Here is a 13,964-nt window from a genome sequence, read left to right as displayed (position 1 = left end):
ATATACGCATAATGATGCTCACACAACATTGTTGTAAATTTTCTTTGCATAATAAGATTTGTCTCTGCGAAAACATAAATATTGTTTATATGTTTGCTTTGAATATAGTAAAAAGAATTGTAATATGTCGATGATACCATTAGCTAGTAACAATTTTTGCACACGTGATTGACATATACCACGTTATGCATTTTCTTGTGATCAGAAACTATTATTTGGTCGAACAATTCCAAATGCTTTTCCATGTACCAATACTCAGCTGCTTGATCCACACAATTTAGATTAACATATTGTAGTTTAATTCCTGTACATGGATTTGCTGAACTGCAGTCAAATTTTATGGCAACTGGCGTGGCTGATGTTCCTCGAATACCCGTGTATACTACATCGCTAATCTTGATGCCCGATACCTATTCAAAATATGACCATTGAGAAAATTATAAGAATAATTATTATTTTTTATCATTTTATTATTTATCTCATCGTATTTCAAGACAGTATGAAAAATATTAAATATTAATTTGAAATTGATGGCAGAAATAAAATAATATTTTCTTTTCACGGCATTCTTAAAAAATTTCAAAAATAAAATGCTTCGAATAATTACGCTAGTTACACATTTTTTTTTAATTAAGGAAAGAATCGAAAGAATTGAAAATGGCTAAATGGGATGTCTTACCCGACCAGGGCAATCGATGTTGCGAGGACAGTAATTTTGATCTATTACAATACGATTTTGGACATTTCGCATTGTAACATCCATAAATTGGACTCCTTGGACGAATCCATTGCTGGGCTTGGCCCATGCCTTTATCCTTGGCCCCTTCTGAGTACCAATGAAAATTGCATTTTTTACCGTTACATTTTGAACTCCTTGCTCTTCCAGCTCTTTGGCCAGGCTTCCTATGCTGCAACGGACCACTTATATATAAGCTAACATTTAAATATATGTACAGAACAAACACGCACATAAATATATGCGTATATCTATAATCTATATCTATATACATAGAAGGGAGAATGAGATTGAAATAATTTTGTTCTTCAACTTCTAATTAATCCAACGGTTCACATTAATCAATTCTTTTTTTACTTCAAATACAGGAGAGCAATGATCATAATTTCTCCATTTGGCTTATCTATTCTCCCACACCTCTCTCTCTATATATATATTTATATGCATGTTTGATTGTCTAATGTCACTTTATAGACACTCATATCGTATCAACATCTAACTAAGCTAAGGAATGAATTTGAAGAGTCACCAGATGTTAATTGGGACTTTTTCCGGTACGTTAACATACTGGTAAGTTAAGTTTTATGTCCGTTGGATATGTATAAAATCACGTAAAAATAAAAAAAATATATGCATATCTAACGGTTAGAAAAACCTGACCTACCGGTATGCTAAGCGTACCAAAAAATCTCATATTTTTTTAATAAAAGGAAATTTCATTACTAAAAAGAAGGAAATACATACTCGATATAAAGACGCACATGACCCCGAATATAATAGAATTCGATCCCTACGACTGGATCTACTAGTAAAAACACTGATAGTACAATGACGAAAACTAACACCGATACTAAAGGAAAAAAAACCCCGATCGACACATAAAAATCGAGTACAATCAAAGTTCGTTAAAAAAAGACCAAACAGTTTATGTGAAACTTTATTGCCATACATTAGTAATACCATAACTGATAGTTGATAAAGAGCTCTTTCTGACATTTTATAACCTTAAAAAGTTCATGTATTATACTAAAATTATTAGCTTTGTCATCTAATAACGTTTGAAATCACAATCCCAAAAGATAATTTTCAAGCGCACGTAACTAAAAAAAAAAAAAAATGATCAGCTAGAACTGACCTAATGCCATGGCCGGGCCCACACGTAACATGTTCAATCCACAAGTTCTTAGTACCAGGGCCGATGGAGACGCAGTCGTCACCGGTTCTGATGGTGGAATCCTTGATGACGACATTGGTTGAGAGTCGGACGTGGATGCCGTCGGCGATGACCTTAACTCCTTAAACGTGCACGTTAGTAATATATTATCTCTTCCAGGATTATTATCAAAGTCATATATAAGAATAATTTTAAAAATTTGACGACATATTTTTCTTTTTTAATGAATTTGATGACATAGTTTCATGTACTATAGTTATAAGAATATTATGGAATTTAATTCACTGACGGTAGCTCCACCGGGACAGTTGGCGCCTCCACCGGCGGCCAATTTACAAGCCCACAAGGCGGATCCTCGGGCATCAAGCTTCCCTCCAACAAGAGAAACACCGGTAACTCCTTCAAAGCTAATATTCCACTTGTCATTTCCACCAGCGTCCCATTAATTTTGATACCAATCTTAGGGCTTTTACATTCCCCCTTTGAACACCAAAGAACGAAGTAAAAACCTTCCTCTTGGCACGAATATCACCGCGACACTCGCCGAGGCACATGCCGCTGCCCCATGCACCGAGGAAGCTCTCCGTCGAGTCGATCAAGCCGTCGGGTTTCGCTCCGAAAGTAGTACTTGTGGAGTTTGAACTTGAAGCATAGATTAGAGTTGGGCTTGAAGAAATGACGAAGAGGACGGAAAGGAATATAATGGAGAGGAAATTGGTTTTGGAAATTATGGCCATTTTGTACTAGAAACAAAGATGATGTGAAGTTGGGGTTTGAAATGAATGTGTTATAACTAATTTTATTGGGTCAAGAGTTTGGTGGAGGGAAGTTGAAGAGGTTTTATAGGCTTCGGTTTCGTTTATTTCACCGATTCGAGTTTAGAATTCGAATTTTATTACTGTAAAAAACTTTTAAAAAAGTCACATCTCAACTCGAATTAAAAATTTGAATCAGTGAACTAAACCTAAACCTAATAGTATTTATAGTGTGAGTTTCATGCGTTAATATTTAGAGGAATTTGAAATGGCTTATGGATAATGAAGAAAATACATCGATGGTTTGTTTGGTTGGGATTTAAGCAAGATGCGAATGAGAATGTGCATGCATGGGTGCCAAATTAAGTAAGCTGCGCCGGACCATGGCTGTTTTGTCAATTTAGTCGCCATGCAACTTTTTTTTTCTTTTTTTGTTTTGATATTTTTGCCCTAAACATTAAAAGCTCTTTGCGTTTGTTACCTCAAATAAATAAATTATATGTGCAATTTAAGCAGTGATGAAGCGAAAAATAATTATTAATATATATTGTTTGCACTAGCCATATACATCTATACGGCGATATATGTTTTGGTTAAATCGGTTTTTTTTCCCTAAGAAAATGTATTTCAAAACATGAAAAAATAATACAAACACCAATTAACTATAATAAAAGAATTATATGTGAGCTGGAAATTCGGTGTACTTATTTGGGTTTTCGTTGTACAACTTAGTACGCGCTTTTTTTTTTTTTTTTTTTAAAGTTTTTTTTTCCAATTTTTTTTAATTTAAAGTATTTCATTCGAATTTATTATAATAGAATTGGTTAATCACCAGGGTTAGATTTTCTTGTGTTTTGAGATAATTCAACTCCGTATTAGTGTTTGTATGTTTTGTAATGCAATTTCTCTTTCCAAAAAGATGAATTCATGAATCACTGTCAAGCTAGCAATACATATAATAATTTATTAAACAGTAAGCAATCAGATGATGAGCTGGGAAATACCATATTACTTATTTTTTCCTTTTTTTTTTTTTTCTATCTTTTTGTTAAGTTAGAAGAAGAGAAGTGTATGAAACATCTACGAATCTGGATTCTGGATCAAACGATAATTAATTCATCTTTGACAACGGAAATAGAGTTTTAATATCTCCAATCAAAATTACCCTATGGTTTTGGTTTGTTGAGTACGTACGTACAACTTAATTTTACAAATTTAAAACAATCTTGATTGTGTGATCATGATGATTCACATATATAAGACGAATGATGTACTATTTTACATATATAAAAGAGAATACTTAAATGCAAGATTGAACTATATAAGTTGTATTAATATATAAGCATTTCTCGTAGATGGCCGTGACACCTAGTCATATTTATTAATTTCAATCAATTAAGTTTCAACACAGAGCATTATCATGAATAATATATAGTTTTATGACACCAAAGTGACACAATGCTTAATTATAGCTCAGATTAACAATCTTAATTAATAACCCTGTGATCTTTTTTGTTATTATTTTTTCTTTTGAAGTTTATGACTTAGTTATGTTTTTTGTTTCTGAAAGAGTAATGACAGATCAATATACTACGTACGCATATATATACTACGTTTGCTTCTCATTCTCATAATGAAAACCAATTATTTAAAAAAAAAAAAAGAACTAATGGAAACCATTTGGGGACGGATAGAATATCGGATATGAAACTGTGGGGCTTCAAAAAGATTAGGTTAACTATATTTAATTCATGAACATTTTTTGTGTACATTCTAGGCCAACATAGAATGATAGAAATGCACGCTGCCAAAACTGATTGCATAAGTGTTTGCGCCCTTGATGAAATTAATATTCAGGGCTTTTCAGTTGATTAATCACATTGCTTACGAGTTACAATAGACAATGCTTCAAATCAAAATCAGCACAAAAAAAAAAAGAGAAGGTAAAAAATACAATATATATTACTACTTGTTAACACTCATTTATTTGAGTTGTGTGGTTCAAACTCATAAACTAACGGAATAAGAAATTCTTAGGGCTTGTTCGGTTGTATTTTTGAGTTATGATAACTTGAGTGTAAATTTTGAGTTGAATTTAAGTTATAACTTGAGTTGAAATTATAATTTGAGTTTGTGTTTGAATGTGCACATTTGAGTTATGATTTGAATTGAGAATCTATTTGAGTTTGCATTTAGGTGAGTCAAAACTTGAATTTATATTTATATAGTATTTTAATAAATACTCAATGGTGATGAAAAATTTTAATAGGGTATATGGATGGGGTTTTATTCGTCTATTCGTTGTGAACGCATAAAAAAAATAATCTCAATCAGATTTAAAACGAAGAAGTTATAGTGTTTTTAAGAATAGAAAAAATATTGTTCATTAACTTGAGTTTGAGTTTAAGAACTTGAGTTGAAGGGGGAACTTGAACTCAGATTTTAGCCTCAAACTCAAGTTAAAACTCAAGTTCAAACTCAAATTTTACAAAAGAATATGAACTTGAATAAAGTTAGAACTTGAATAAAGTTATAACTTGAGTTAAATTTTTTTTTTTTTTGAGTTTTGATCCAAAAGAACAAGCCCTTAGTCTTGGTGGTTGGCTTCATTAATTTGTAAACACGCATTTGTTTCTGATAGGTAAGTGTCTCAAATTGATTTTGAGAAAGTTACTATTTTGTAATTTTTGGGTAAGTTATTGTTTTATGTTTTTGTGCAAGGGTTATTAGGAGTCTATAAATAAGTGCTTTGTATAAGGTTTTGTATGTGCTCAGAGAAAAGTGCAGAAAAAGAGTGCCTCCTTTTTGGAGAGAAAGAGAGAAAAGTGACGAGAAAGATAGACAAAGGGTGTAAGGGGTTTTAGGTAGAGAGGAAAAGTGAGAAAGTTATACGAGTGTGTAATTTTGAAACTGTTAGTGAATTTTTCTCCCTCTTCTGTGGACATAAATTTTTTTTCCGAACCACATATATCCGTGTATTCTCTATTTTTCTGTTATTTCGTTTCAATCTATTTTTCTGTTGCGTTGATGTAGAGGTGTGTTTTTCTCCAACAACTGGTATCAGAGCTGTGGTGAAGATAAAAAAAAGAGATCAAGATGATGTTCAAGATAAAGTTTTGAGCAGATTGAGCTTTTTGATGTAAAAAATAATTTTAGCATCTCGCAGAATATGGTGAAAGATGTTCTGATTCAACAGGGATTACTGAAAAAGCTCCAAGGAAAGAAGCCAGAAAAGATGATGAAAAGATGAAAGATGGAGATTGAGAAGAACTGGAAGCAAGAGTGGTAAGCACTATTCGTTTAAGTTTGGCTCTTGAATTGAAATATAGTGTTATTCTCCTTCTGAGTTATGGAAAATATTAAAAAAAGTTTATATGTCGAAATCCCTAACAAATATATTATATTTGAAGAAACAATTGTTTGAGTGAAGATAGCTGAAGAAAGTGATGTTAGAGACCATAAAAATAATTTTAATAAGTGCATAACTCAGTTATTAAGTGTAGATGTCAAAATTGATGAAGAATATAAAGCGATACTTTTGTTGGCCTCCCTACCTAAATAATATGAGACTTTAGTGACTACACTTTTCATTGGAAAGACGACGTTGACTGCAGATGAGGTGTCAACTACTCGATTAGAGACTGTAGATAAGAAGAAGCTAGTAGTACGTTTCATACTGAACAAGTTCCAGTGGCATAGTCAGATTTGAATAGGGGTAGGAGTAAGTCACGATGGAGATGTTATGATAAAAAAGACGATCGTTCTTGATCCCGTACAAAAAAGGATATTGAGTACTACTACTATCATACGAAGGGGCATATTAGAGAAACCATGAAGAACTGATGAAGCATCTAGAAGAAAAAAGAAAGTAAGAACTCGAGGAGACTTTAGATTTTACAGATGTTGTTAGCGACAAGTATGAGAGTGAAGATGATGTTTATTCTGTTACTGTTGATAAAAATATTTCTGACTCTTGGATCTTAGATTATGGATGCTCATTTTATATATGCCCATATAAGGAGTGATTTGATTCTTATAAGCCCTGTGATGCTGGTATTCTGTTGATGGCTAATGATTCTAGTGCTAAAGTTGTTGGAATCAGTATTGTGAAGGTGAAGATGTTTGATGGAGTTGTGAGGACATTACCAAATGTTAGACATATTTCTCGACTAAGGAGAAGTTTGATTTCTTTAGGGTGGTTTTATGCAAGTCAGGAAAGGTGATTTAATAGCCATGAAGGGTGAAAATGTGAAAACTTGTATAAACTGATTGAGACTACAGTTGTTGGTGGAGCTATAAAGGTGGAGCCAAGCCATGAAGAGTCTTCTTTTGCTGTTAAAGAAGTTGCATGAGTAAAAAAGTGCAACAAGATAATGGCAGTTGAAGATGATAAAGACAAGATAGTGAAGACTTATGACAGTGAAGATGCTTTGAATAAGAAGAAAAAGATAGTTTCTTGTATCAAGTTTGATGAGAGTTTGAACTTGACGCATGCTTATTCTTGTTGAAGTTTGCATCGTCGGTGTGATGACAGGACGAGTGTCGAGATTGGATACTCATTGTGTGAGTTGAGAGAGTTTGAATCAATGTGAAGATTGTTAGGTAAGTGTCTCAAATTGACTTTAGGAAAGTTACTATTTTGTGTTTTTTTGGATAAGTTATGGTTTCATGTTTTTGGGCAAGGGTTGTTAGGAGTCTATAAATAAGTGTTTTGTGTAAGGTTTTATATATGCTCAGAGAAAGTGTGCCTCCTTTTTTGAGAGAAAGAGAGAAAAGTGAGGAGAGAGATAGACAAATGGTGTAAGGGGTTTTGAGAAAAGTGAGTGAGAAAGTTGTATGAGTGTGTAATTCTGAAACTGTTAGTGAATTTTTTCACAATTCCGTGGACGTAAGAAATTCTTTCGAACCACATATAAATATTTGTCTTCTCTATTTTTCTGTTATTTTGTTTCAATTTATTTTTTTTGTTGTGTGAATGTAGATGTGTGTTTTTTCCCAATAGTTTATCTTCTTTCTTATTCATTTGGGTTAATTTCACAAATGACCCCTGAAATTTATCCTTAATTTCACTTTGATTTCTGATTTTTAAAACGTCCCACATATAATCTTGAAGTTCTACTCTATTTCAGTTTTGGTCCTTATGTTAACTAAGGATTAAATATTTGACGAATTTGTGTGTATTAAAGCCTAAAATTGAAACAATTAAAATTTAGAAACTATTTGTAGAAATTAACCTTTGTTTTTGGTATTATTTTAAATCAAAACTTTAGATGTTCCTAATTTTAGTCCATAATTTTTACATATTACGTCAAATAATTTACAGTTAGTTAATAGAAGGATCGAAACTAAAATAAAATAAAATCTCATAGATAAACTGTGCAACGTTTTAAAAGTGACGGAAATCTAAGGTATCATTTATTCATTTTGATTTAGCAATACAACTAGTATTAATAGTGATAACGAAATTGTAGATATGCTCGAGTTTGAATTTTCACCAACCTAACGAATTTACAAATATTCAAATGATATTCTCTCTCTATCGGTAAATTGTGTACTTGTATATACACTTCAAGAAAAGTTAGTAGATAATAGATTCGTAACGTATTCAGATTTTTCTAATCCGCTGAATTGACCCTTAATCTGCATAATTTGATCTGCAAATACCCTTACTTTTACTAGTGTTGAAAGGCCTTGCTTCCCATTGTTTTGATGTTGCGACTTGTGGGCTTTTTTTTTTTAATCTTTCATTTGTAATAATAATTGTTATTATCTCGATTATTTATTGCACTGTTTGTTTAGTGTTTAGTTGTCTTTTTTATCTGTAAAATATGTTTCTTTAAAGGTTGCTTACGATGTCGATTGATCGATTTTTACATCAATTATAGAGAATTTATTTAAAGAGTCACGTGAGTACTTGATCTTATATATACTCTTTTAGCTGTGTTCTGCTTGTTTTTTACTCTTGGAACCCATTACAAATTATCTTCATTTACTTTACTGATTTAATGGGAGGGGCTAGGTGGGTGGATTTGTATTCATATTTTATATTTTCATGTTTTAGAATTTATTTATTTATTTATTTATTTATTTTTTGGAAAAAATCCCCTCAAGTAGGATTGTGTACACGGTCTGATTAAAACCTGGACCAATAGTCCTCAGATCGCCTGCCTGGTTCCACCCTCAGCACCGTTAATAAACGATTTAAAACCAAAGTAGACCGACCATTTGCTAAACGGTTTGATTGGATTTGCAATTTTTCCTAACGGTCCAGATCGGACCCGATCATTAAGTTTATATATTTTATTTAAGAGAAATAGTAGGAAATAAGTCAATATGAAAAGCTTAAGAAAGTATATAGACAAATTTTTAGTTATAAAAATTAATATGTCATAACTTGTCAAGTTATGGTTTATAACCAGATGAGTTATGGACAAATTTATCAAGTTATGGTTCATAGTCAGATAAGTTATGGATAAAAATCGGGAATAATTTGTCAAGTTATGGTTCATAACCAGACAAGTTATGGACGAAAACAGTAATTTGACATATTTATTAACTTATGCAAACTATTAACCTATTAATTTTAATTCATCTCAAATTTTAGCATATTTTTCTCTTTCTCTCTTTATTTAAAAACACCTTTGAGCATTTTGAGCAAAATTACGTAATTTTGACTTTCCGTTCTTATGGACTTTTGTTTTGATTGCATGTTATTGTCATTTGTTAATTTTTGGTTTTTGATAACGGTAATATTATTAGTTATGGATTGTTTTTTTTTTGCTTTGAATTGCATGTTATTGTTGCTACCTTTTCGATGACCGTAATATTACTAGTTAATAGTTATTGATTTTTATTTTAGTTGAACAACATATTATTATTATTTGTAATTTTTAAAATGCTAATTGTAATTTTTAAAATGCTAATTGTAAAAGATGATATGCATTATGTAACATATGATTTTATTAATTAAAAAAAAACACTAACGATCCAAATCGTGATTAAAGTGCGTTTTGTTGATAGATTTGTACTATGATATAATTTGTAGTTCGTTATAATATTTTTTCTCATAAAAAAATATACGTAACCCACGGTCCGATTTTGTTTTATAAACAGTCAGGTTTGGTCTAAATTTTTTGAAACTGTTAATAATAGTCCGGTTTGAGACCGAATCAAACTGTGCACAAGGTAAAAATAAAATTTCAATTTTCTATTAGAAAAAAAGAAAAGAAAAGAAAAGAAAGCACGTTTTTAGCGTGTGAGTCAGGCACTCAGCTGCCGGGTCGGCTCCATCCAAACTCCAAAGTTCATCACTGAGAAGCTGAGAACCCAAGCTCCCACTCTAATGTTACGCTCAGCCCAAAATCTCCTACGCAGAACCTCACCAAAGCTTCCTGCACCCCCACGCTCATCCTTCGATCCTTCGACGCATTCAATCCTCCAAATCACTTCCCCGCCACCACAAAACGATCAATCGCAGCGGAGCTTGTGGCGGCGGCCCTTCGGGCGGGCGGAGCCTCTCGATATGGCGGCGGAAGAAGGAGATGAGCAAGGAAGGCCTGATCGTCGCCAAGGAGCTCAAGAGGCTCCAGTCCGACCCGTTCCGGCTCGACCGGTTCATGCGGTCCCACGTCTCTCGCTTGCTCAAGTCCGATCTCGTCTCCGTCCTCGTCGAGCTCCAGAGGCAGGGCCAGATCTTCCTCTCCATGAAGGTTTGCGAGTTTCGCTTTTGGTGCTTTTCGTTAATTTGGGTAAAAAACTAGAGAATTAGGAATGGAAGGAAGTGAACTTGGTGATGATTAGGTTTACCGTGTTGATAGATTTCTGGATGTAATTTTGGCTCTGTCTGGATTGATGGAAAGTGTTTTCTTGATCGTATTTTTCTTTCCACTTAATTTATATGTGAGAGAGGATTTTTTTTTTCTTTTCCGAGAGAAAAAGAGTTCAAAATTTGCATTTTTGTCTCTTTATGTGTAACTTTTAGCAATTTGATGACTCTTCTCGTTCAGTTCGTTAGAGTTGAGTTTTTTCCGTTTTCTCTCGGAAAAATTTAAATTCAAGTTTTTTTATTATAGTATTTTCTATCACATGAATTCATATTTTTAACTCAAACTCTTAATTCGAACTAGCGAAATGAATAGGTTATTAGTAGTTGTTGTTCTTGTTTCTTTAGTACTTTTAGTGGTTCCTATATCTGTGATGTTCCTTGGATTATTTACAAGTGGCATTCAAGCTCTTATTTTTTCAACTTTAGCTGCGGCTTATATAGGAGAATCCATGGAAGGTCATCATTTACTAGTTTTCGATATGGTCTTTTAAGGATATTCTTTTCTTGCTTTGAGGAAATTTTTTGAAATATCTCATGTCTGGAGGGGCCAACTTCATGTTAACTTGTGCAAATTTATCTTGTGATTAGTGGTCTTGATGTATAAATCTGTCTCCTTCTTTGGTGTATATTCTGGGTGTGTTCTTTTGTGTATTTAATGATCTAGAAAAGTGACGATTAAATATTAAAAAGGAAATGAAAAAAGATTTGATATAGATATACAAGTGGAGAAATCTTGATAAGATCTACAGTGATGAGAATTACATGGAGTATCTTAATCAGGTCCCCTCGAGAATTCTTTGCTTTTTCTCTTGCTTTTTCTTGAGTTAAGTGTAAGTTCGGACCGGTGTTATATTGTGGGTGAATATTGTTATAACTTGAGAACGTAATAACTTGAAAAGAGAACATTATATATAGCTTGTCTCTGGTTAGAATCTAGAAATATAAATTTCACACGAGATATGAAAGATATTCGCATGGATTTTCAGTGAACATAGAAAGATATGAAAACGGAGCGTATATAAGTCTGTGGATGGATGCAATTGTGTTTGTTATGATGTTATTAACTCATATTATAGAAATTTCGATTTTTGTTGCCTAATTCTAGGTTGGCTATTTTTCAGCATCTAGTTTTGCACTTTACTAACATGCATTTCTTTCTTCAGTTATATGATGTGGTGCGCAAAGAAATTTGGTATCGGCCAGACATGTTCTTTTACCGGGACATGCTCATGATGCTTGCAAGCAACAAAAAGGTTGACGAAGCAAAGCAGGTTTGGGCAGATTTAAAGAGTGAGGAAGTTCTGTTTGATCAACATACGTTTGGGGACCTTGTTAGAGCTTTCCTAGACAATGGATTGACTTCTGAGGCGATGGACATATATGATGAAATGAGACAGTCTCCTGATCCTCCAATATCTCTGCCTTTTCGAGTTATATTAAAGGGGCTCATTCCATACCCAGAATTACGAGAGAAGGTGAAAGACGACTTCCTAGAGCTTTTCCCAGGTATGATTGTTTACGACCCACCTGAAGACTTGTTTGAGGATCAAGATTGGAGAAGAGATAGTGATGATGATTAAATAGCTGTGCTTGTATGTTTGTGATGTGAGAGTATGAGGAGGCAAGCATTCGCAAATGGCTTGAAGCCATTCAACGTCATTTTGGCTCCTGCGAAATTATGCGAAAACACCACAAGAGATAGATTGGTGAGGCTTCCTTCTCATTCGCGCATTTCATACAAGAAAGTTCATGTATTGCAGGGGGAAAGGTAGTTCTTTCTCACCTAAAATTGTTTCTTGGTGCACATTCCGCATTTGGATTGACACTTCTGAATGTTGAAACTAGAGGGTTAGTATAAAACCTCGTCCACACTTCGTTTGTTTGTTTTAAATTTAACATATCATAAGAATGCGTGAGATAAGAAACTATCACCGTATCCGACCCGACTGAATCTACTGCCACTAAACTATACACAGCCTTCCTTAAGCCTTTTATTATGTGGCGGTCATCTTAAAAACTTCTTTTACATGGATGTTTAAACGCTTAAGTTCACGTCGAGACCAAAGCTTCTCATCAAGATCCTTACTGTTGGTCTTGATAAATCCTTTTTTATATGTTGACGTGGTCTGTAGACTTTCTACTTGCATTATTTATGATAATACTCATGCTGAAGTGGGAATTTTACAATTATACGTCAAATGGCTTGGTTTCGTCGCTTGTAAATTATTGGGGGTTAGGTTTTGAACTTTGACAATGTCAATGCTTATCAGCGTTGGTGGCAATATTAATCTTGAGATGTGACATCCTTATAGTTATTTTCAGAATTACATAATTTTCATTCATTTTACTAGTTCGAATTATAACTCAAGTTTTTACTGCAGTGTTTTATTTCATAAAAATTTAAATTCAACTTTTTCTGGTGTTTTTTGTCTCATAAATTCGCTTTCTAACTCAAGTTCTCAACTCGAAAAAGCGAAACAAACAAGGCTATAAATAATGTATCTTCCTTAACTCCCGATCCGACCCTCTTACGAAGGGAGGTTTTTCTCATGTACACGCATAATAATACCTTTACCAACCATATGAGCTTCGCAAGTCTTCACTTTTTTACTTGAAGCCAAATATCCAATACGTCCTCTAGAAAGATTTAGCGTCTTACCAATCTGTGGTTCTCCTACATTTCATTTGGAAATATTTACGAAACCTGCATATGAGTCATGTGTTAAACAAATAATTTTGCACGTGATTGCTATGTAATGGCAAAACTAAAAATTTGTCCTAAAATATAATTAAATATCTGGGATCATTTTCAGCATCAAGGTCAAATGGTTCACACTTTTCTCATGGCCCAAACTGCAAAATCTACATTGCAAGTGGCCATATTTGGTTGGTCGGACGAGTGATTAAGTCAGATTAGATTGTCCTTATAGAAAGAAAAGTTTAGAAATGGGATGACCGACGTTAGCATACTTCTTATGCGTTATTACATCAAATTAAATTGTCTTAATAGGAATGTTCAATGAAGGCCACACGATGCCAAATAAACTAGCTTGTGGCCTTCAAATATACTAGCAATCAAGAATTGTAGACTCGTGGTGCCAGGCATGTTAAAACGAGTAGTGACTTGTCTTGAACAAGCTTTCACGTTTAAATTTCAAACATTCGACCACAAGCCTATTGTGCTAATCTTTCACTATGAGAAGGACTGTATAAAAAAAAAAACCGTAAAATCAAAATTGACCACCACCGATCGAAGAACTGACCGCCCAAAAACCAAAAAAGACGGCGCCACGTGGAACCGAAGATAGTCAGTTCGGTTAACCGACTGAACTTTTTCAAAGGCGGTTAGGTTTTGGTTTTGAGTTTAGAGGTTTGGTTAAAAACCGAACCGACCGAATCCAAATTTTTTTTTTTTTTGAATGTTGTCGTTTTTCTTTGTCCTCTCTCTGGGAAGGGGGGGGGGGGGGGGCGGGG

The 13,964-nt window shown here is 33.5% G+C and overlaps 1 protein-coding gene and 1 pseudogene across 1 annotated transcript; one reads left to right on the top strand and one right to left on the bottom strand.

Annotated features, from left to right (window-relative positions):
* Window positions 1-143: 143 nt before the first annotated feature.
* Window positions 144-2,647, bottom strand: LOC21386130 (annotated as a pseudogene).
* Window positions 2,648-10,176: 7,529 nt separating this feature from the next.
* Window positions 10,177-12,808, top strand: LOC21386129 (pentatricopeptide repeat-containing protein At1g62350). The gene is made up of 2 exons (XM_024176356.1): window positions 10,177-10,374; window positions 11,654-12,808. Exons 1-2 carry the CDS (start codon window positions 10,207-10,209, stop codon window positions 12,068-12,070), a joined length of 585 nt encoding a protein of 194 aa, XP_024032124.1. The 5' UTR covers window positions 10,177-10,206; the 3' UTR covers window positions 12,071-12,808.
* The last annotated feature ends 1,156 nt before the right edge of the window (window positions 12,809-13,964 follow it).

Source organism: Morus notabilis, unplaced genomic scaffold (assembly GCF_000414095.1).
Source record: "Morus notabilis unplaced genomic scaffold, ASM41409v2 Scaffold2354, whole genome shotgun sequence".
NCBI lineage: Eukaryota > Viridiplantae > Streptophyta > Magnoliopsida > Rosales > Moraceae > Morus > Morus notabilis.
The sequence above is the reverse complement of the archived record's forward strand: the minus strand, read 5'-3'. Positions and strand labels throughout refer to the sequence as shown.

Coding starts and splice junctions, on each gene's coding strand:
- LOC21386129 (XM_024176356.1), top strand. CDS start 10,207: ATGAGCAAGGAAGGCCTGATCGTCGCCAAGGAGCTCAAGAGGCTCCAG. Junction 10,375..11,653: donor AGATCTTCCTCTCCATGAAG/GTTTGCGAGTTT, acceptor TTCTTTCTTCAG/TTATATGATGTGGTGCGCAA.